Source organism: Camelina sativa, chromosome 9 (genome assembly GCF_000633955.1).
Source record: "Camelina sativa cultivar DH55 chromosome 9, Cs, whole genome shotgun sequence".
In the NCBI taxonomy this organism is placed as follows: Eukaryota; Viridiplantae; Streptophyta; class Magnoliopsida; order Brassicales; family Brassicaceae; genus Camelina; species Camelina sativa.
The window spans coordinates 12,924,108-12,946,396 of NC_025693.1; the positions used below are offsets into that span (position 1 = coordinate 12,924,108).

The 22,289-nt window shown below is 36.6% G+C and overlaps 5 protein-coding genes across 12 annotated transcripts in view; 2 read left to right on the forward strand and 3 right to left on the reverse strand.

Moving 5' to 3' along the window:
* On the forward strand, positions 1,614 to 3,786 carry LOC104715230 (putative F-box/LRR-repeat protein 19). Of its 3 annotated transcripts, none has more exons than XM_010432656.2 (3): positions 1,614 to 1,748; positions 2,158 to 3,015; positions 3,260 to 3,786. In XM_010432656.2, exons 2-3 carry the CDS (start codon positions 2,768 to 2,770, stop codon positions 3,759 to 3,761), a joined length of 750 nt encoding a protein of 249 aa, XP_010430958.1. In that variant the 5' UTR covers positions 1,614 to 1,748; positions 2,158 to 2,767; the 3' UTR covers positions 3,762 to 3,786. The 3 variants fall into 3 exon arrangements, with proteins under 3 accessions (XP_010430958.1, XP_019085983.1, XP_019085984.1); XM_019230438.1 differs by having other exon boundaries at positions 2,188 to 3,015; XM_019230439.1 differs by having other exon boundaries at positions 2,574 to 3,015.
* On the reverse strand, positions 4,244 to 6,231 carry LOC104710907 (ABSCISIC ACID-INSENSITIVE 5-like protein 1). Of its 2 annotated transcripts, XM_010427560.2 has the most exons (5): positions 6,126 to 6,231; positions 5,186 to 6,030; positions 4,976 to 5,047; positions 4,817 to 4,846; positions 4,244 to 4,568 (listed from the first exon to the last, which is right to left on the reverse strand). In XM_010427560.2, the coding sequence occupies exons 2-5, from the start codon at positions 6,017 to 6,019 to the stop codon at positions 4,482 to 4,484; spliced, it is 1,023 nt and encodes a 340-aa protein (XP_010425862.1). In that variant the 5' UTR covers positions 6,020 to 6,030; positions 6,126 to 6,231; the 3' UTR covers positions 4,244 to 4,481. The 2 variants fall into 2 exon arrangements, with proteins under 2 accessions (XP_010425862.1, XP_019085979.1); XM_019230434.1 differs by lacking the exon at positions 6,126 to 6,231 and having other exon boundaries at positions 5,186 to 6,108.
* On the reverse strand, positions 8,064 to 9,350 carry LOC104710908 (ENHANCER OF AG-4 protein 2-like). 4 transcript variants are annotated; one of them, XR_002033559.1, is made up of 2 exons: positions 8,845 to 9,350; positions 8,064 to 8,488 (listed from the first exon to the last, which is right to left on the reverse strand). XR_002033559.1 is itself a non-coding variant. In XM_010427561.2 (2 exons), the coding sequence occupies exons 1-2, from the start codon at positions 9,148 to 9,150 to the stop codon at positions 8,104 to 8,106; spliced, it is 579 nt and encodes a 192-aa protein (XP_010425863.1). In that variant the 5' UTR covers positions 9,151 to 9,346; the 3' UTR covers positions 8,064 to 8,103. The 4 variants fall into 4 exon arrangements, 3 of the variants coding, with proteins under 3 accessions (XP_010425863.1, XP_010425866.1, XP_010425865.1); XM_010427561.2 differs by having other exon boundaries at positions 8,064 to 8,376; positions 8,845 to 9,346; XM_010427564.2 differs by having other exon boundaries at positions 8,064 to 8,494; positions 8,845 to 9,346.
* Positions 9,600 to 12,213, reverse strand: LOC104710909. 2 transcript variants are annotated; one of them, XM_010427565.2, is made up of 4 exons: positions 11,989 to 12,213; positions 11,377 to 11,588; positions 10,484 to 10,745; positions 9,600 to 9,975 (listed from the first exon to the last, which is right to left on the reverse strand). In XM_010427565.2, exons 1-4 carry the CDS (start codon positions 12,136 to 12,138, stop codon positions 9,625 to 9,627), a joined length of 975 nt encoding a protein of 324 aa, XP_010425867.1. In that variant the 5' UTR covers positions 12,139 to 12,213; the 3' UTR covers positions 9,600 to 9,624. The 2 variants fall into 2 exon arrangements, with proteins under 2 accessions (XP_010425867.1, XP_019085982.1); XM_019230437.1 differs by having other exon boundaries at positions 11,377 to 11,600; positions 11,989 to 12,068.
* The window catches only part of LOC104710910 (protein HIRA), a 7,523-nt gene continuing 2,939 nt past the window's right edge, over positions 17,706 to 22,289 (forward strand). Inside the window, exons 1-7 of the mRNA XM_010427566.1 lie at positions 17,706 to 18,215; positions 18,893 to 19,168; positions 19,267 to 19,518; positions 19,695 to 20,086; positions 20,234 to 21,236; positions 21,511 to 21,721; positions 22,042 to 22,282. Coding sequence (XP_010425868.1) covers positions 18,108 to 18,215; positions 18,893 to 19,168; positions 19,267 to 19,518; positions 19,695 to 20,086; positions 20,234 to 21,236; positions 21,511 to 21,721; positions 22,042 to 22,282 — 2,483 coding nt within the window. The 5' untranslated portion in view covers positions 17,706 to 18,107. The remainder of the gene's footprint in view (positions 18,216 to 18,892; positions 19,169 to 19,266; positions 19,519 to 19,694; positions 20,087 to 20,233; positions 21,237 to 21,510; positions 21,722 to 22,041; positions 22,283 to 22,289) is intronic.

The window sequence follows — 22,289 nt, forward strand, 5'->3', positions numbered from 1 at the left end:
AGAGTCCAAGAGAGCTTTGAAGCAAAAGCTAGATAGCAGGTTGCCACATGTGAGATCAAGGTTTGTTGAGAGGTCTTCCATGAGTAGCTCAATGGTAGACAAGTTGGTCATAGTCAAGCAAAGACTTAATGACGTTGAAAAGGTGTTCTTAGCGAACGGCTGGGAGACTATGGTTTTATAGTCAGGACAATATTGCTTTACCAAACAAAGCATGATGATTGGATCATATCGATAATTAGCATTAAAAGTTAGTTGGTCTGGGATCCGAGTGGTAGGGGTGGGACGAAAAAGATGCTTTGAATCATCAGGTGACCAGCTTAAGTGATAATCGTCAATGAGCAATTCAAAGCCAAATTTATCACTAGTGCTAGAACAGATCGAGAAGCATAAACTAGGGAACCATATTGATTCATCCTCAAACCGCAAGCCCCTAAAAACATCTAAAGTCAGGTTCTGTATAGGATGTATGAGTAGCCAAAGCAGAGCTGGTGTTACCTTTCACCGATGGATTCTTCGACCATCAGTTATCGGGAAACAGATCAGATCAAGGCAATGGTGATTCATAGGCAGTGAGGAGTTAGGCTGTGAGACGCTATTGAAGCCTATTTGGTAAGATTTGAAGGCCTCAGGGCTTTTTTGGCTTAATGGGCCTAAGCTGAAGACTAGGTCCACTAGGGAAAACCCTAGTTTCAGCAGGAGGAGCCGCGCAGGATGTCAAGAAAGGTCACCGTCCGAGAGCTGCAGCGAGATCTGCGGTGCAGGAGACTTCTCCGGTGATTGAGAGAGCAGCGGCATCGTGCGGTATCCGTGATAAAGATCGTCATTGGTAGTTAGGTCCACTGGAGAAAATAATAACTTTGAAACCGATTGCCAAGATGAAACAGAGATGTGGCGGCTTCCCGGGACTAATGGAGGGGTTTGTGCTGCAAAGCGCAACTCCGGTGATTTAAAGATTGGCGGGAACAGCCGGTGACCTCGGTTTGGATCGGCGATGGAACCTAGGTCCACTGGGGAAAATCCTAGTTTCGCTTGAAAGAGCCACGGTGAGGAAAGAGTATGGTTGGTGTCCGAGCTTTGTGAAGAGGTTCTCTCCGGTGAGTAGCAGATCGGCGGACACAGACGGTTTTCACTGGTGTGATTTGAGATAGGTTTTATTAGGGTTTGGAAAGGGTTAAAAAAAATAACAAGTTGGGGAAAAAAATTAGAAAGAGCTACACTAGAGAAAACAGAGAAGAACTGAGCGAGAGATTGATCGATTTTGTCCCGACGCTGGCGGCCAAAGACCTCACCAGCGCCGGGTAGCTTGGTTGCGGAAAGTATCTTGATAACCGTGTCTGAGAGAAATTGGCTTATCTTGTGTTGCTTAAAGCCAAGCTAAAATACAAGTTGTTTAAGTGCCTCTTTCTTAGAGTTTTTCTCCTAGTTCATGCCGTATTCAAAAAATGTTGTCATGTTTTTCTAGCTATATTCAGATTTGTGCTTTGTGATCAATTTCTCATGAGGTGTAAGCCTTTTATGTTATAAAATCTAAATTTGACCCCCAAAAATTTTACTCTTACAAAACGGGCCTGCAAGACGTTCTTTTTGAAGTTACTTACAAATGGTATTGAGCTTTTCCATACGTCGAACCCAATGTAGAAAAATACATTTAGCCTTTTAATGAATCGTCCTCTCCCTTTTGAAACCCTATTCAATAGTTGGGACAAGTTTTCGACTCTCCTTCTCCAATCTGTGCGGCGACGCTAGAGGTAAATCTTTGCTTTTTTTCAGTATCTTCAACAACATTATTTTCTCCGTATTATTGGGATAATTGAATTTATTTTGACTTTGTACAAGATATTTTTGTATAAAGTAGAAAAGAAATCTACATGTTTTGGTTCAAGATTTCAGTACTAAAATAATACCGAATAAAGAGATCTAAATTTTGAATCTTTACATGTTTTCAAAACCTTCATCCTTCAGCTACTAAATTCATAAAATTGTGTCGTCAACTGATTATTTAGTTTATTATGTAGATTTGTATTTAGTAGAAAAAAAAAACTGTGTTAAAATAAATGTTTCATAGAGGACTAGAGAATATATGTTGACCAAAAGCATTTTTGTATATTTGCTTTTTAGTTTCCATTTCTCTTATATTTTGTTATTGTTTAACATCAGTCAAACTGAAAGAACTCTATTTCGTCAAAGCTTTGAATTTCATGGAAGTCAACAACGCGAAGCAAATGCAAAGTTGGGAGCAGAACTCATCCCTGACTGGACTGAGCTGACTTGGGAATGTCTCATCGATATATTCTCACGGTTGAGCATTGTAGAAACTGGGTTTCACACAATGAATTCGTTTGATGGGGAAAACAAATTCACTTAAGAACTCTCTCTCAAAAATCGGATCAAAGCTGAGAAACAAAAAGGGATTGAAATCTCTTTAGGAAGAAGTTAGGGTTTTTGTATTAATTGCTAGATACTTTACAAGGAGGAGGAATCCAATCTATTTATATATTGTCTTAGATTACAAAATATGTCTACTTTCCTTAGAACTCGAACTGATTTTAGGAAAGTTTATTTTTCTCCGTTAGGTCGGCCGTAGGGCGATCTGGAAGTCGGTTAATTGATTCTTCTGGACTTGTCAAATTCGTTGGGCTTTCATTCGAAAGCCCAAATCGCTGATTTGAGTGAATTTCTGAGTTAATTAAGAATCCGGTTTGCCTTGGTTTATACCGGTATGTCGGGGTACTAAATCTCGCAACAACAAGCATGGAACAAAGGTGGAATGCACCTATGTTGGTTTGCAAGACGTGGATGGACCGTGGACGTGTGCAAAGACCCGTTGCTCAACTCGGTATTTGATCTTGAAACTTGGTTTCTAACTTCCACCGAAACATGCAACCGGTGGAGTTTTGAATTTTCGAAAAAAGTCGACTGCATGCTCATGTCTGTTGTTGAACGAAGTAAGGGCAGTCTCAAAGAGATTCGGGTGAGGCACTGCACAGATGAATCTCTCTTGTATGTCGCTGATAGGTACGTCTATGGAAAAATATGATATTTTATATTTTTGCTTGATTCCATAAAAGTTTTGATCTAATTATATTAGAATGGTATCATGCATTGAATGTCTTGAAGTAATATTTAAGTTATGTGATCCTATCCACCCAACAAATTTATTTCGAGATCAGATGGAAACTCATACTTCTTAATTTGAAAATATTCTCGGTATATGAAAATCTTATCAAATTCCATATTGTTTCATTGACCTTAATTGTAGATGCCCTCATCTTGAGGTACTTTGGGTTAAGCATTGCCCAAATGTTACAGATAAATCAATGGAAAAGATAGCTTTAAAGTGCCCTAAGATCATGGAACTTGATATCAGCTGCTCTTATGCATTATCTTCTGGGTGTATGGAAATGTTTGGTAAGAACTGCAAGAATCTTCAGATTATAAAACAAAATTTTACGGCACTATCCGAGGTCTCGAGGTTCGAGTCTTTTGAAAACTACATGGAGAATCTACCTATCATTCCTATAGGGAGTGTTGATCCTCATGCGATTAGGTGTCATATGCAACAACTTAAGCACCTGGAACTTCGATTCTTAACAAAAACTGATAAAGCACTTGCTAGTATTTGTAAACAATGTCCAAAACTAGAGTATCTTGACTTGTTCGGGTGTCAAAACTTGACGATGTATGGTGTGATTAACAGTACCTCGACTTTGAAGAATTTGAAGGAAATCAAGAAGCCAAATTTTAGAGCTTTATTCTTTTAATAATCTCTTATGGTTTTGTAATAATACTATTCTTCTCCTCCTTGGTTGAATTTGAACATTTCAGTTGAACTCTATTTTGGGGTTTCTTTTATCTTCTCATTTAATTGGTTTTTCATTTGACAACAAAAAATTATTTTAATTTCTAAGAAAATTATTAGATTATATTTTTTTTTGTTTCACAAAAGTTTGTCTTTTTAAATCAAGTGGTGATGGTATAATGGTTTTCACTTGAGGAGCAGTTTTCCTATAGGTATCACAAAATCACAAATTTCATCTGATTCTGATTTGAAAGGAGTTGGAGAGATTGAAGGAAAGCAGCGACGGCGGTGGTGACAGCAAGGAGAAAGCAGCAACGGTGGTACTGACGACAAGGAGAAAGCTAACGATTTAGAGGAGAAGAAAAATATGAAGAAGCAGAGGAGTTGCAGTTTAAGATTGATGAAGAAGGGGATGACAGATTGATGTAACTTTTAGTAACGAAATTAACTAATTTATCTCTTATTCAGATTTACACACAAAGACTCAATTCAGTTTTCAAACCATTACACACTTTCATAAGAAGGAAAATAAGTACCCGGAGATACGTTATTTATGAGTATATATATAAATAGATGATCATATACACAAATAGATATATAAGTATTTATACATTTGTATAGATTGAAATGACCAATATAATATGTAAATTACACAAACTCTCATATCTGATATCTTTCTTATCTACCACCCGGCGCTAGCCATCCTCCGAATCTTTCTCAATTTGTCTCCGCTCTTCTCTTTTGTCACATGTTTGCTTCTATTTATTATCTACATATATGCCAATTCATTAATTAATTATCATTAAAGTTTTCCAAAACAAAACGCATTAATTTTGTAAAATATTTGTTGGATAACGATATTGTTAACTTTATAACGCTCTTTACAAAACCCATGCAAACTCCTAGTATAAAGTCAACTTTGAATCCAACAATACCACACATAAATCCAATATGATGATAAATCTATATTCGTTAAGTAACCGTTTTAGTACAAATGGAGATTGGAATGTTAATTACCTCTTGTCTTCTTTTCTTCTCATTCTCCTCCTAGCAATACAAAAAAGTATAAATAAATTGAAAATGGTTAATATGATATTATTTTTCAAATAAGAAATTTGGCGAACACTAGCTAGTTGTGGAATTATAACAATGTTTAAAAAGAAACTTAAAAATTACCACAGTTTCCTTCAGCTTCGTGTTTTCTTCGGTAAGGTTGTGCACTTCCAACTCCAATTCCACAGTATAAGCCTATAACGAGTGAAGCCATATTAACATAACCAAAAAGAAATAAAAATTGCAAAACGGATTTAACGAAATGACCCTAGTTCATGTTATACAAAGTGCAGTTTCTATATTTTTTTTGGTTCATAATTAACTCCGACTTACTTGTCTCCTGGCACGAGACCGAGCCGCAGATTCGCGGTTTTTGATCATCCGGCGTTGTCTCCGCTCCATCAAAACCTCAGGTGGACCGTCAATGATCCGTTTCTTGATCCTAAAAGCATCTAAACCGGTTATGTACTGATTATTACTGATCCTCCCATTCCCGGTCATACAGCTTGAAGAGTCTCCCAAAACCGAGTAATACGGCCGGTTTTCTTTGTAAACCGACCGGTTATCAGCGTAATTGTTTTGGTTCTGACAATGTAAACCGACTCCAAACTCCGGGTTATTATAATCAAAATCAGCACTGGACATCCTCATGGTTGTCTTCAATGGTTCTTGTACAACACCAGCCTTAACAAGAAAATCCTCGAGAGTGATCTCACCAAGGGTTTGTTGCCGGCGGATATCTTCGTCGGAGTTTTGACGGGAAGTTGACGAACGGTGATGCTGTTGTACACCGTTTTGTATCTCGAGCCAAACCTCGTCCACGGTCTTCTTGCACAAAGGAACCGGGAGGGACAACGAACCTTGCCGTGGCAGCACCGCCGGCTTCTCCCCGTGGTGAGCCACACTTCCTCCTCCTCCTCCTCCGTTGTTGTCGTTTTCTTCAACGGTCGTCCACAAGTTCGCAAGGAACTCGTCCATGTTCATCGCCCCGAAGCTCTTGCCGCTTTTCATCTGAATCTCGTCAAGAGTTAGCGACAAGATCGAGTTTTGTCTAGCAACCGGTGCCTCCTCCACGGGTTCTTGAACAAACGTTTGCATTTGCGTTTGCGGGAGGTCGTGGTTGTACATATGGAAGATTGAAGTCTCCGTTTCAAAAACAGCAGACATCGTTTGAACACCTAGAAATCTTGAAATTGTTAACATGCATTCATATATAGGAAACAGATGTTACCAAAGTAATACAAAAAAAAAAGAAAAAGATAAGGTTTGTTACCTTGAAAAAAAAAAGTTGTAAGAAGGAAGAAGAAGAAGAAAGGTAAATAGTTTAGGATTGTGTCAGTGGAAACTGATACTTTTAAAGTGAAGAAGAGGCGGAGTCTACAATGGTGTAGATATATATATGCAATATGCATGCATGCGATTGTGATGTTTATTTTCATTTTTTAATTATAAAAACACGTTTATTGGAGTAGTAGTGAAGTAGAAGAGTGTAAATTGTAACTGACAAAAGCTACCAAATTTAAAATAAAATATTTTGACATTGATTAATATGGTACGTCGAATCTGGATTCTATTATTTTGCCTCTTTGTTTACCGATTGACACGTCCATGACACTTGTCTCAAACGTTCTGCTAAAAATCTATCTTATATTCTTCTTACGAAATTGTGTTATCTTATTTTTTCACTCTAATACGGGATTTTTACCTCGTAGCTAATTGGCTATTCATTGAATTCTATCGGAAACGTTTGTTTGAGTGTCTTTTTTTTTTTTAACACAATAGTTTTATATTGCAAGATTTACAGTAGATATTCTACACGTTTACAATACATTTGAAATGTTTTACAATATGACGTATATGCATGGAATATATCTTCTAGAAGGTTATAAGCGTTTTCTTGAAGCTACAACCTTAACACAATACAAACAAAGAAATTTAGATGTATTGGCGTAAATAAGTGCTGCTTGCTTTCACATATGCTGCAACTAGATGATGTCAGGGCAATGTGAAGAAGTAAATAACGTTTAACTTTTTAAAATATAAAATAAATTAGAAAATGTTATTTTGTTGTTGAAGATTGTTAATGGTAGTAATTAATCCAAAATTTATATCAGTTTTTACAGTCTTGAAAATATTATGAATAATAGCATCAGTTAATAGAAAGTAATGAATAATAGAATCAAAATAAGACATGAATTTGACAAAAGCGTAAAAAGAGAGACAGAACTAAAGACATGTATTTACATGTAGAAATTTGGGATACGAATTTATGACTGATAAGCTATGGCTTCGGTTGGTAACATGTAAAAAAATATGTAGTGAAAACTGCAGATACATGTTTTGAGTTACTACAAAAAATGATTTAATTTTATAAAAAAATTTGATGGGTAATAGTTGATAAAAAATAAGTGATGGGTAACATTATTTTTTTGTGTGTAGATGTTGTGGTACGTATTATTTAAGTAAATTTAATTTAAATTACTGAATAAATTAAAGATTTATTTTTAAAAAATATTAACTTAAAACAATTTTTATTAACCTATGGTAACATCTAGTTTCAGCTTTGGGGACAAATCTAGATTTGTGATATAACCATCGGGCCTTTTTTCAGCAACTACATTTGTGAAAGTTTTGTGGACAACTTTTATGGATTGAAATTTACATCCAAATGTATGTTTAATAAATAATTAATCAGGTAATTTTTCAATATTTTTAAATGGAGTAAAATCAAACTAATTCACTTTTACTAGCCAAAACATTGATATTTATCTAATTTTTGTTGTTATCTAATTTTGATAAAATTATTAAGCATATAAAACTAAATATTTTGATATTCAAATTAATTTATTTAACGAAGCTTCTTGACAAATTTTTTTTTTTTTACCTAATACTATTTTCATAAGACGTTAGTTTTTTTTTAAGAAACTTTAATTCTTTTGTTTGTTTCCGCCAGAAATCACGATTACTTTCTCCTGAAACTCGGCATGGACTAAATCATAATCGGCCGTTACTTTATCAAACAAAGATACAAGCAAATTCAGCCAAACGACCTAATTGAAAGATTTTTTTTTGTAATATATCACGATCTAGAGGTTGTTACAATGTTACAAAGTGCATTGAAATTCTTAACAAGTTGGGCGTTAGGTTGAGATAATAAGCTAGATTATCAATTAGCTTAATATGTGAAGTGTTATTAAATCTATATTTTTTTTTTGGTCAAACACTTCACTTTCATTAAGATAAAAAGAGTTTCAACCTCTAACAAGAGAGGAAATACATCCAAAACAAAGGAAATAAAGGCAACAAAAGCCAAAGAAAACCATCAAAAGATGGCTAAGCAAAGGATAGATAAGATACAAATCATAGGAAGAGAACATAAGAGACCAACAAACAAGTACAATCTCAGCAGTTTCTTGATAGATCGCATCCATAATAACCATCAGTCGGGAGGAAGAACCTTGCAATACCGACAAGTCTTGATCATCCAAACCCCTCCAAACAAGAGGGAATTTTGGGAAAGGAAACTTCAAAGACACAAACGTTAAACAGTCAACAAATGCTGAATGAGAACAGTCTTGAACAACAATCCCCGCTTCTACTTCAAGCAGAACAGTTAACACAATGCTCCCTGTAACACTACCACTAAACACAAGTGAAGTATATGGAAGGAATAAAGACTCCATAAAGGAGAGATGAGAGCTACAAAAGCCCCGATGAACCAGGTGAACTGGTTGGTTGTCTAGATTCAAAGAACTTTGTCCAAGCTGCCACAAGACAAGTTTTAACAAAGCCAAATCGAGATAGGATCCGCATACTGCGGTAAATGATCGCATCAAAGCAATAAGGTTAATGCAAGAGAGCATTAAAGTAGACACAACAGTATCTAAGTCCATAACTTCATCCAAATACCACAAAAACAGAGCCGCAAACTCAACCAACATCCATGACCTTCCCGACTTAGAAGAAGGTTTAGAGGGCGAGTAAGAGCATACCTGAGGGAACATCTGGTGAAGTAAGGTGAGGGCATCAGTCGGCGACGGAAAGCCCGGTGTGGAGGAGAGAGGGACGATGAACAAGTCACACGCTCTGAAGGAGGAGAGATTCAGCGGCTGGACAAGAGATTCACCAAAGGAGAAGCAGATCTGAGGGTCCGGTGGATCCGGTGGTTCCGGTGGAGTCAGCGGAGAAAGAGGCTCCGGCGGTGGTGCACGAGGGGGCCTCAAGCGGAGGAAATCAACCGAAGACATCGGTAAGCAGCGAGAGTGGCTCGAAATCGACAGAATCAAGGAAGAAGTCATCTCGTCGTGTGAAGAATCTCGCCGGAAAACAGTTACGTCACCGGATAAGAGAATCACCCGAGAAATCTCACCTTAGCAAAGCGAAACAGATCAGGAAAGGAGATTGCCGGAGAAACGTCGCTGGTGGAAAAAGCTCATCTTGTGGAAGTAGCGGCTCCTTGGTTTTCGTGCCTGTGTTATTAAATCTATATTTTATTGGAAAAAACACTTTAAATTTATTATATACTAACTATAATAGATCAATATGTTGACTAGGAGAGGATCATATATTAACGGATCAAAATCCATCTAAAACAGTCATTGAGATGAATTTAGGACAAAAATGGCTATAGAGAATTTACCTTTTCTTTTAGTGGATAAAACAAATACTATGTCAAAAACACAAATATTTTACAAACACAAATTCAATGTTTGTCAATCAAAATCAACGAATCAAGCAAGAAAACGAATAAATTAGAAACAATGACTTAGTCTCTAAACTGGCTCAATAATCACAGTTTTTGGTTTGTACATTGGGAGATCTTCTCCTAAAAGAAGTGATTTTAAAATCGCATCGCAGACTCCATCGTAGTGCACGATCAGGTGGCCTCCTTTAGGGACCTCATGGTACCTAATCCATGGTAGCTTGCGGCACAAACATCTTTGCAGCTGAAACGGTATCACTTTGTCTTCGTAGCCTTGCCATATTTGAACAGAAGATGAGATATTTTTGGGTTCAGACAAAAACGGGTTGGGTAGGTCTGCCGGGTCGAAGTCCCACTCGTCGAAGGCTACCAAAAAATCGCTTCTTAGCGTTTCGAAGACGCCATGTTCTCGTAACTTCTCCTGTGGACACATGTGTTTAATATATATGACTATATGAGAGTATTCATAAACTAAAATTTAGAAAAATTATGAAGGTTATCAGATTTTGCTACAACTTTATTTTTGTAACTAAAAATAAGCCTGATGGAATTTGTCAGAAACAAATTGAAGTAACATGACTCTTGATAGCCCAAAACTTATTCAAATAGTAAATTCTATATATTTCCCCATAGATAGATGCTTATTTTCAGTATCACATTTTTTTTTGTTGTCGTCTAGAACCCAAAAACCCAGTTTATAATAACAATCGGCAACACTAACACTAAAATAATTAATTTAACTATAGTATAATTTCTTATTTAATTGGTTGTAAATACATGGCTTTGAATTTTTTTTCTCCTAGATCAGGTCATGGATAATATTGGGTACGTACATTTGGTGATAAATTAGAACTTAGAAGTTAGACAATAATTTAGAAATTAATGAAATATATCGAGAAAAGCTTCAAGAAAAGAGTAATAATAGTAACCTTCGTGAGCATTGGGAAGCCTTTGGTGTGCTTGAGGACTTCGATGTCTTGGTCATTGAAGTAAACAGGGTTTTTCTCTAGCATCGAAGTTGTAGAGAACATGTTCTGAGTCACTAACCAATGTAGAAGTCCCGGAAAATACTTTGCGATCCAAAGTGACCATTTCGCCACTTCTCTTCTGTAGTCTTTTTGCATCAGACTCTTTGGAATCGACGGCCATCTATAATTCACCACCGGAGCCACCATTGCCACTCCTGCTAGCCTGTTCAGTTTCATTTATTTGTGAACAATCCATAAATTTGATGGTAACTAATATAACAAACACATTATTCTTGCATTTGTAATTTGTGTTCCTATTTTTGTCAAATTCATTCGATAACAGCATAATGTGGATCAATGAGTTCGAATCCAAGAAATTACACTACTCATAAGGTCTAAATTAATCGAAACCGAATCAAATCAAAATTAATTAGATCCAATCAACCATCCTGAATAACAAGTTTTTTTTATAATGAGATATAATATATAAAAAAAAAAAGAAAAGGAAAAAAAAAAGCAAACTAAAACAGGACTAAGGTGTTGCATAGACTGTGTTAGTTGGGTACAATTATTGGTGCGACAAGGAAGAAGAAAAAAAACAGCTGTGTACGTGCTATAGACTAGACTATAGTGAAGGTTTAAATATAAAGCATCAGTTATTGTTATGAGCTTTTTGTCAAAAAGTTTCAAAACAAAAATTGATCCTACAATATGAATTTGAACGTGTTAATTCTCTGACAAATTTGGCCAATCTTGAAGGAAATATTTTTACAACATGTGTCTTGACTTGGAAGACTGACTTTTAAGCATTATAATAAGTAAATTTATTTAGTCGACATATTAGTTTTGTTTACCTTTGAGGAATGTGTTTAAGGCAACTCCAAACAGTGTACGAACCCATTGAGATTCCGATCAAATAAAACCTGGATCCGATCTGTAACCGATCCGCCAGTTCTTCGACATCGTAGGCTTCGCTCTTCAACGAACGTTTCGGATTTGGGTCGCTTTCTCCGTAACCAGCTCGATCGTATAACACAAAGGATATCCCAATTTCATTCACAAGCTCCTGAGATTATAACTAAAACAAGTCTCATTAGTCTTCCAACCAGCTACTGTCTAATAAAATCTCATTTTCTAACTTAATTTTTACTTTTTTTTTGGTACACAAAAACATTTCAGACATTCCACATTAAAGAGTACAAGGAAAAAAATCATAGGTGATCTCTAGAAGTCAGTTTCTTGAACCTTGTAATGGACTGGAATCCGAAGATGCTGAACCCAAAACCCAAAAAAGAAGGCAGAAGAAAGTTTGTTTTTTTGTTTCTTTTTCCACTTCAATTGTCAGAATTTGAAGCATATAGTTTTGGATCTATGTGATTAGAACTTAGAAGTAATTCAAAGAAATGACTCAGGAAAAAAAAAACATAGGAATCAAGAGGATCTAGGAATAAAGGATCAGTGTATACTTGTGAGACATTGAAGTTCATATCTTTGGAGCTACCAAATCCATGAACAAGAACGATGGTGAACTTTGCATCATCCTTGGGGACACCTCTTTCCTTGTAAGCCAAGTATCTACCATCTCGAAGTTTGATTCTTCCTTGATGATCCGCCATTGTTGGTGTTGACCTCGTGAAGAAGAGAAACGAAGAAGGAGAATAAATATGTTAAAGCATTAAGACTAGGGAGAAAGGGATCTAGCTGGAATTATTAGTAGTAGTATCATTATTGTAATTATATAGTACTGTTAAATAAGTATTATTTTATTTTATATAACAAAGATTGGGTTTCTCTTATTGGTTTGATTATCAACTTTTAAATAGAATACTTTAGGGATCATTGGAATATTCGGAGCTGCTTTGAAGGATAGAGGGAGGGAGCCGGAGAAAGAAAGAACAATTTACAAAATTCTTTGTTAAAATTTATATTTTTTGCTATTTTTGTATAAAAATTCACTCAAATCAGTATTCATCTTGATATTTTTTGCTATGTCTAGAAAAACTGTAAAAAGGAGTGTGAAAAATTAGTGCTCCATCTGGCCTCCTCTCATGGCGATTCACTTAGGCTAATCCGGCCTTGACCTTAAAGCTTACTTATCACTGAGAACACTAGTTTTAAGTATCAAGACTTAGTTAACTCCAAACCCTTTCTACTTTCAAAATTCTAACTTCATAATAAAATCTTGCAAATATGTCAATGAACTAGATTTTAACCCGTGGTACACCATAGGTCTATAAATTTTATTATTATCTATAATTTATATTGTATTTGCTTGTTAAATTGTGGTTGTTTTGTAAATAAAAGAATAACTAAAATTTTCAGCCGCTTAAGGAATAATTAAAATTTTCAGCCGTTCAAACGGCTAAAATGTTAATATTAATTCTTAACCTACGATACACTGTGTGACTATTTTTTTGTTAAATTAGTTTGTTTTTATTTAGTGTTTGAGATTCTATTTGGTTTTTTAGTTATTAGAACAAAAAATAAAGGATTTATATACATAATAAGTAATTTATAAGCTGTGATTAAGTCATATTTTCATAGTGATTTACTTATTTTACAAAATCGTAGTTAAAGTAAGTTGATTTGATATGTCAAATATTCTAATATTAGTAGTGTTGACAAATAATAAAATAAAGATTTAACCCGTGTTTATGCACAAATTTAATGATATTTTATTAATTACAACATGTCTTTTTTATAACCGTCTTACTATATAACAACATTGTATAATATTTTAAAATTTTTATAAGCTTTTATTTATAATATTTTAAACTTTTATTAAGTTTATATATATATCAAAATATGATATAAAAAATGAGAATCAAAGTTGTTATCTATATTAACATTTTTATCTACATTAAGAATCGAAACTAATATGTTTTGAAAAACAAAATAGAAATTAAATTGTTGTTTTCTTTGTTTGCAAAGAATTTAGAGATAGAATATCTTCAAAAACAATAGAAGGTATCATTAATATAGTATAGCTTCTGTTTCCATATAATATTGATTGCAGTTTATTACATTTCTAGTAGAAATGAAATATAAAATATTTAGGAAACAAAATCTGATGCAATTGTTAGTTTAGGAAATTTTCTAGGGGTTAAAATTGTAAATAATTTTTTTAATAACTACAATTAAAAAGGCATAACACAAAATGTACTTAAAAAATGTTAATATAGATTTGCATACATTGTGTTATGATAAATCGTTTTTTTTAATGGTTAAAATCCGATTTTAGTGTTCATATTGTTTCCATTAAACTATCATTTTCATTTGATCTCTCTTTTTCGCTAACATCCTACTCTTCCTCTCCGAAGTCGTTGGAGTATTTTCTGATATTTGTTTACTTTGTCCCATATTCTAGATAAAGAAGTCGTGGAAGGAGGATGAGAGGTGGAAGTTCGTAGGAGATTTTGTAAACGATCCATAATCTTTGGATTGGTAGATCGACCAGCGTGAGAATGTGAAATTTGTGACTTCATGTTACCTTACTTCGATCGATTTACTGATTGAATGTTTTAGGCTTTACTGTCAAAATTATGTAAATTAAATGATTTATTAAAAAATTTGGTAAAAAAGTCATTACTGAAAATAACTTGAGTTATTGATTAATTGCTCATCTCGTTTTTGGACAAAGATAATTTAGGTCATTGTATAAATAACATTCTCAATAGGTTAGTTGAAATCCGTTTATTGTTTTGGGTGGAAAATGGTGTTTATTTTGGGTGGAAAATGGTGTTTATTTGGGGTGTAAACATGTCCAGCTCAAGGTAGATAGAAGTGTGACTGTCCACGAAGACTTTTGGTCAATTCTAAAAATTAATCTTCTAAAGAGGCCTATTTAAAAATAATTAATTAAATTAGGCCAAAAAGTTCAATTTTTTTTTTTTGAGATTTATATAAAAGTTTGAAAAAAATAGGCCAAAAATTTAAAGTTTTCACAGGTTTTACTTGATTTAGATCCAAAATTTTAAAAATATATTGAAAGGATAATAAAACGAGTCTATCTAATTCCAATTTTAGCTGTAGAACAAAGAGTTTTCTATTTAGTCATACGACTTTTTTTCTTCGTTTTCTCTCTCGAAAAAAGAAGTTCGCCCTAACCGCCGTCAAGCCTTTACCTCGATCTGACCTCTCCGGCCACCGGCGCTTCTCGCCGGAGTCGTGAGAGGGTCATCCTTTGTCTGTTTCCTTTATGTCTAGTTAATCATGAGCCTTTCCCAGTCTTTCTCCGGCGGATAGTTTCTGAAACGATCTAACCCGTTTTTTTTAAATAAGAAATAATAAATAGAATAAATATAATAAATAACTAGGATAGTGGTCCCATACCCACTAGCCACCTAACCACACACAACCAACAGCAAAAATAAATAATACCAATAAATATCCAATGATAACCCAATAATTATAACATAAACAATATCCAAAATTCAACCAACATGAATCATAGAACCAGCAACCTAGCAATGTTTCTAATGATCCAACCCTAGCAACCTAGCAATGCCAGACAACAACCAATCGAGTCCCTAGAACATCCTCCTCTTCATTGTCTTGATTCCACGATCACACTTTGCCTTTACCTGCACCACAAACACAAATTGCAATGCATGAGTATTTTATAAACACTCAGTAAGACAATCCTCCCATCTACTGAGCTATACACACAAGCAATAGAGACATCTCTAACCATCAACCAATAATCAATAATCAACAATAACAAACCAGGACTTTGCATCGACCGACACCAAGCGTGCATCGACCGACACCAGTTGGGGTTGCGTCGATCGACGCATGATATGCATCGACTGATGCAAGGTTCACTTGCATCGACCGATACTCCCATTGCATCGACCGACGCATGCTCGACATAGCACAAAAATCCTAGGTTTTACGCGCCGTCCTCGCACTTGCATCGACCGACGCACAAAGTGCATCGACCGATGCACATGCCGAGCATCGTTTTCCCCAAAGCTTCTCGCCGGATCTTCGTTCCTACAACCACAAAACTCGATCCCAAGCCACAAGAAAGCTTTTTTAACGTCCCAAATAACAATCTAACAAGCCTAACAACACATAACAAGCAAATCAGAGAGATCTCCAGCTTAGATAAGCCATAGTCATGCACTTATCTTTGCCAAAGACGATTCTGACTCTAAAACGCAAGATCTACACTCCTAGCAAGCTCCTACGATATTCTAAGCCTCAGATCTCACCAGGAAACGCCACTAACCTCCAAGAATCTCCCAAAAACGCATAAGAACCGATATGAACTCTTTTCTCTTTTGTTTTCTCTCAGAAACGGCCAAGCTCGTCAAATGAGACAAAAACACGACTTATGGGCTTTTCTAACCCAAAACGCAGCGTTTAAATTAAGTCGAACCGCAGAAAACCAACCTTGCATTGACCGATGCAATCCCTAAACCGGGAATTTGGTTCGCGGATGTTACAGTTTCGAAGGTTTTGGAACGGCTTCAAATTTGTATCTTCTCCGGTTTCAGCGAGATCTTCCCTGAGCGTCGTCTCCTTTTGGCTCGCGATGGTGAACCACGATTTGCCCTGTCTCGTCGATGGCGTTATTGAGCGTAATTTCAGATCTGGTTTTCATTGGCCTTGGGCGTTTGATGGTGATAGACGGGTCGTTGGTTTTTACTGCTGCCGAGATGTTTTTTGCCACCTCTCTGATAACATCTGACCTTTGTATTCTCCTGTCCTGATAGTGCTGCCTTAGGTCTCTTTGTTTAGAAAGTGTTGAGGTTACCTTTGGCAACATTCTCATCAAGTCAAGCTCGTTTGGTATATCCCCAGTTTGCTTGGTGGTGGCTTTAGTGGTATCGTTGTTTAGTCAGTTCTTAGTCTTTTATTCTCGGTTGTTGATATGTTTGGGGGTTTGAATCTGGAATTTTGTTCTACCTCTTCTTAGAGTCCTCTTGCTGGTTTGAGATTAGTTTTTGCTCTAGTTTCGTTCTTGGTGTGAGCCATTTGGATGGTATTTTGTTGCTGAGTCACCTACTAGCCTTCATTCGAGTTTCCTTTTTGAAGTTTTAGAGTTAGGTTTTAGTCGAAGCAGTGGAATCATTCTCTATTTTTTCTCTTGCGAGGACGTCGTCAGTTTTAAGTATGTAGGTGGCTGAAGCTGGTTCGACGAGTTTCCGCGTGTAAGAATAGCTGATCTTGCGTGGCTTGTCTTCTGTCGTTTTTAAGGTTTTGGCCTTCTCCCTATTGTTTTTAGTTCTCTCTAATCGGCTGGTGAGGTGTGCTGAAAGTTGTATTTGTGTCTCTGGTCGTGTTGGGTTCCTGCTTTCCTCTCTGTCGATTTGCTCTCTGGTTGTCCTTGGTGTGTGGTATTCCGGTCTTCTAGTGCTTTTGACATTTACAGGGTTTATAGAGAAGCTTGGTGGAAATCTCTCATGCTTGTGTTCAAATATAGAGCTTAGTTCTTTTTTCTTCTCCATATATTATCGATTGTTTGTAATCTTGGTTCCCTTTACTTTGGGGCTGTGTTTCCCTTTTGTGGGCTAATGACTCTGGGGACATTGTTGTAGTCCGCCGGCATATGTTTCCCTTGTTAAAAAAAAGTCCAAAACTTTAAAAAGTAAATTTATTTTGAAAACCCTTAATGTTTTATTTTATTTTTATGTCAAGTATTCTACACTCCCACACAGTACATATTTAGTAAAGATGGCCAAAATAATTTTTTGGTCTTAAAGCCGTAAATTATGTAACGGGGATACCCTATAAAATATGGTGAGCATAATACTCGTGGGCCAGATGGTCGTGGTAATGGATTCGAGAAAATTGGTGACCAAGATTAGCTGAGCCTCAAAGTATTGTGGCCGTGAACAAGGGTCCAGAATTGTACATGTCGAGCATTGCTATTAGCTTAGTGTGTATGAGCATGAGACTATATATGATTCGAGAAACTAAGCACCACCACCCAATGGCACTAGGAGCATTGGTTCGTTTGCTAGAAGTAATCCAAAATCAAGATACTAAAAGCCATTTGCCAAACATCTACATTGGTAGTAGTTGCATGACGACTAATTATCCTTAAAAAGACTTTTTCTTTTGAGTTCGATAAACTTATACCAAAGAAATTGTAATTTGTAATTTAGATTGAAAAAAGCTTATTAAATCGAGAATCTTACAAGAAGAAGCTCATTTCTCCAAAGGTAGGGTTTTTATTCTCTCACTGTCTCACATATCATCAGTTTTATTATACACAAACACACAAACACAAGTCTTGTCTTCCAAATTTTGTCACATTTAGCCCCAATTGTTTTAGGTTTTCTACTTTGTCTCTGCTCTAACCACGAAAAATTAGGGTTTTTTTTTCCTCTCTAAAGAAAAAAAATTTACCGGAGGAAGAAAGAAAAAATTAACCTCGAAATTGACTTCATTCTCCAGTTCCTAGAGTATCTTCTTTCTGGGTTTTTGGTTTCGTCCATGAATTCGTCTTCTTCGTGTTGTTCAGAACTGTTTTTGCTGAGTCCTTTAGTAAACTTCCCCCGAGCTTTGTTTGTGATCTCAATGGGGTTTTTCTAATTTTCGATTTTTCTTTAGTTTCGAATTGAGAAGAGAAGAGATGATTGCGGAGAAACCTGTTTGGGTTAAACATGAAGGGTTACAGATATTTTCTATTGATGTTCAGCCTAATGGTGAAAGGTTTGCTACAGGCGGTGGTGACCACAAGGTTTTCTTCTATTTCTCTTCTTCTTCTATTGCTTTTGTTTCCCTGATGGTAGTTTGCTTATTGTTCTGTGGTTTCGTTATTGATTGATTTGCACCTAAGTTTGCTAGCTTGTTTGAATTGGGATTTGATGCATCTTTGCTGTGAGATTGGTGCAACTGCTTCTTAGAGCTAAATTTCTTAAGGCTGGTTCTTTTCACTGCTTAGTATGTATGTACATGTGTGGTTCTTGAATCTTTGTTTCTTGTTTGGATTTAGTACTGCTGCTTTCTTTTGAGATTTGAGAATGTTTGTCTTATTTAACTCTATATGAATTGTAGATGTTGATTACCTTGAATCTACAAACTGTGGTTTGTTATACCAGTGCTTGTGTTCCTCTTGGCTTGATTAAAATTGTAGGCTTTGTATCATTTGTATCCATGTCACTGGCATTGATCTGTTTATCCTTTTCCCTCATTGAATGGAACAGAGGAGACTTTTAGTTGAGAGTATTGCTTTCATAAGTTAGGAAGTGGTTTTTAAGCTGTTAATATATGGGATAAAGGAATACATCTGTTGGATACTCGATACTGTTTTTGCTTACATGGTTGTAATTGATTAGTGAGTGAATACATAGCTGAACCTTTCTCTTAATTGTGCTTGGTAGTTTTAGTAATCGTAGTCTATAAATATGAATATAGGTCCGCATATGGAACATGAAGTCTGTTGACAAGGATTTGCAAAACATAGATACAAAAGAGAGGCTTCTCGCAACTCTTCGTGACCACTTTGGTTCAGTCAATTGTGTTAGGTGGGCTAAGCACAGTAGGTACGTGGCATCTGGTTCTGATGATCAGGTGATTCAAATTCATGAGAGGAAGCCTGGTTCAGGCACCACTGAGTTTGGTAGTGGAGAAGCCCCCGATGTTGAGAACTGGAAAGCTGTAATGACTTTAAGGGGCCACTCTGCCGATGTGGTAAACGCCATTCTTATTCTTTTCTATTATCTTCAGTGGTAATTTCAGTGGTTATGTAATAACTGAGGTATTTTTTTTACTAATTATCCTTGAAGTAGGTGGATCTTAATTGGTCTCCAGATGATTCGATGCTTGCTAGTGGGAGTCTGGACAACACAGTTCATATATGGAATATGCGCACTGGTATCTGCACTACTGTTCTCAGGGGTCACTTGAGCTTGGTCAAAGGCGTAACCTGGGATCCAATAGGGTCATTTATTGCTAGCCAATCGGATGACAAAACTGTGATAATATGGCGAACAAGCGACTGGGGCATGGCTCACAGAACAGATGGTCACTGGGCAAAATCGGTATGCAATATTTGTTTTAGCTGTTCTGTTAGAATGTTTAACGTAAAAAGAAATGATTGTATAAAGAATTTAATTAGTGATTCCAACTCTGTTATGTGAAAGTTTTTGCTTCCCTGTTCTCTTAGGGCGTTTACTGCTAATAGGATCTGCTAATATATATATTTTTTTCTTTCTAGCTTGGATCCACATTTTTCAGGCGACTTGGGTGGTCCCCTTGTGGCCACTTCCTTACTACCACTCATGGGTTTCAGAAGCCGAAGCATTCTGCTCCTGTGTTAGAAAGAGGGGAATGGTCTGTAGCATATGACTTCTTAGGTCATAGTGCTCCAATCATTGTTGTTAAGTTCAATAATTCAATGTTTAAAAGAACCCCCTCTAGTACCCAGGATACTAAACGAGTTGGGTGGAGCAATGGAACATCAAAGTCAGGGGGGAAAGATTTGCAGTCATACAATGTTATTGCAATAGGAAGTCAAGACCGTACTGTAACTGTATGGACAACTGGAAGTGCGCGTCCTCTTTTCGTCGCGAAGCATTTCTTTGGGCAAAGTGTTGTGGATCTATCATGGTAAAGTTTTCCCTTTTTCTTTTGTTCAGAAATCTGCATATCCAGTGAATTCATGATTTGCAGTTATGTCTTCATAATAGGTTTTTGTTTGTGTCTCAAAAGTGCATTGATCTTTTAAATCATATATATAACCTTCGGAAATTACAGGAGTCCTGATGGATATTCACTTTTCGCATGTTCCTTGGATGGAACAGTCGCGATGATTCACTTTGACCCTAAAGAACTAGGCGTCAGGCTGACCGATACTGAACTCGAAGAATTGAAGAAAAGTCGATATGGAGATGTCAGAGGCCGGCAAGCAAACTTAGTTGAGTGCCCAGCCCAGTTATTACTTGAAACTGCCTTGACAAAGCAAACAGGTACTAAGAGGTCGGCATCGGATGTTCAACAAAATCAGGCAACCGCAAAACCATCTGCTAGTGTTGAGAGTACTGCAAAGAGGCGTAAATCGCAAGTCGATGATCGGAATAAGACAGCAGATGCTACTGGTGACACATTAAATAAAGCATCTATCTTAAATAGGGTATCTAGTCCTGTGAATCAAAAAGTGTATAGAAGGCCCGACGGAAGAAAGAGGATCATTCCTGAAGCTGTTGGAGTTCCCCAACAGGAGAATAATATCGCGGTTAATGGGATTGGGCAAGCTCAAATTTTTTTGCCTGCTATCACTGCTGCTCCTGGTACGGGAGATAATGGAGATTTTCCTGTGGAGATTAGCAATAGGAATTCATCTGTGAAAGAAATAGTGTGCAGGAATCCTGATCTTAAAGAGCGTTCAAGGATTACAGCTCGTGCTACCATAACTGAGAGCCTTGTGATTGATAAGGTTCCTGGAACCTCTGGTAACGATGGAGTTTTAAATGTTGAGCAATCCGTAGGTATAAAAGAATCTTCTAGCACAGATCTGTTGATAAGGGTGTTTGATTGGAAAGAAGGGGAGGCTGCACCACCTGTTTGCTTAGAAGCTTTTCCAAGGGAGCATGCTTTGGACACTGTTGGTGCAGTAAGTACATCTATGGTCAAGGAAACTGAAATTATTTGCAAAAAATCAGGCGAAACTCTTTGGTCTGATCGGATTATGGGGAGAGTCACTGTTTTGGCTGGAAATCCAAATTTTTGGGCTGTTGGATGCGAAGACGGAAGCCTCCAGGTACTTTCCGCTTTCGGCATTTGGTATCATTGATATCATTCCTATTCAAACACCCTCATTTATAATTTGGAATTTTATAACAGCACTCTCTCTTGGTGTTGATATTCTGAGTCACTGAACTTTACACCATTAGTAATATTTCTTTCGGGACCTGATCCACTTAGAAAATGCTTAGTTCAAGATCTGAGGCTTTGAGTGACAAATATAACCTGAATGCGATGTGGTTCTCGGGATAATATGCGATAACATGTGTACTCTCTTTTTTTTTTTAAAGGTGTACACTAAGTGTGGAAGGCGTGCTATGCCTACAATGATGATGGGGTCTGCCGCAACATTTATTGATTGCGATGATAGCTGGAAATTGTTGCTTGTGACAAGAAAAGGATCTCTATATGTATGGGATCTATTCAATAGAAAATGTGTTCTCCATGACTCTCTATCTTCTTTGGTCTCTTCCGATGTCAATTTATCTTCCACAGTAAAAGGTATGCTCCAATACTAGAATACATTTCTGGCTCCCCATCGTCCAAAACATGTCTCTTGAGGCACCATACTATATTTTGAAATGGATGGGATGGGCAATCCAGTAAAAAGAATGAAAACTAGTATTTATTAATTTGATCTCGTGGGTGACTTGGTAGTGGAGATTCTAACTTGGTTTTTGAATGAGATGTTATGTCTTATAGCAATTCATGAAGATAGCTTATTGGTTTGGACTGTTTTACTTACCTAGTGGAATCTGTTTAAAAAATTTAACCCTGTGTGATGCGACAAGCTCTGTTGACACATTGTTACGATTATGCAGGAACGATAAAAGTGATATCTGTGAAATTATCCAAATCTGGTTCACCACTTGTTGTTCTAGCCACACGTCATGCATTCCTCTTCGACACGAGTTTATTGTGCTGGCTGAGAGTGGCTGATGACTGCTTCCCGGCCTCAAATTTCAGTAGCTCCTGGAATTTGGGCTCAGCTCCATGCGGCGAGCTTGCTGGTTTGCAGGTTGATGTCAGAAAGTACATGGCTAGAAAGCCAGGGTGGAACAGGTTGGGC

What these genes read in the sequence shown, in the direction of transcription:
- LOC104715230 (XM_010432656.2), top strand. Translation starts at nt 2,768, where the DNA reads ATGCACCTATGTTGGTTTGCAAGACGTGGATGGACCGTGGACGTGTGC. An exon ending in CTCTTGTATGTCGCTGATAG is followed by an intron (nt 3,016 to 3,259) that starts GTACGTCTATGG and finishes CCTTAATTGTAG; the next exon opens with ATGCCCTCATCTTGAGGTAC.
- LOC104710907 (XM_019230434.1), bottom strand. Translation starts at nt 6,055, where the DNA reads ATGTTAACAATTTCAAGATTTCTAGGTGTTCAAACGATGTCTGCTGTT. An exon ending in GGTCTCGTGCCAGGAGACAA is followed by an intron (nt 5,048 to 5,185) that starts GTAAGTCGGAGT and finishes CACTCGTTATAG; the next exon opens with GCTTATACTGTGGAATTGGA. An exon ending in AGAAGAAAAGAAGACAAGAG is followed by an intron (nt 4,569 to 4,816) that starts GTAATTAACATT and finishes GCATATATGTAG; the next exon opens with ATAATAAATAGAAGCAAACA.
- LOC104710908 (XM_010427561.2), bottom strand. Translation starts at nt 9,150, where the DNA reads ATGACTTCTTCCTTGATTCTGTCGATTTCGAGCCACTCTCGCTGCTTA. An exon ending in TTCACCAGATGTTCCCTCAG is followed by an intron (nt 8,377 to 8,844) that starts GTATGCTCTTAC and finishes GTGTCTTTGAAG; the next exon opens with TTTCCTTTCCCAAAATTCCC.
- LOC104710909 (XM_010427565.2), bottom strand. Translation starts at nt 12,138, where the DNA reads ATGGCGGATCATCAAGGAAGAATCAAACTTCGAGATGGTAGATACTTG. An exon ending in TGAACTTCAATGTCTCACAA is followed by an intron (nt 11,589 to 11,988) that starts GTATACACTGAT and finishes TTATAATCTCAG; the next exon opens with GAGCTTGTGAATGAAATTGG. An exon ending in CTTAAACACATTCCTCAAAG is followed by an intron (nt 10,746 to 11,376) that starts GTAAACAAAACT and finishes GAAACTGAACAG; the next exon opens with GCTAGCAGGAGTGGCAATGG.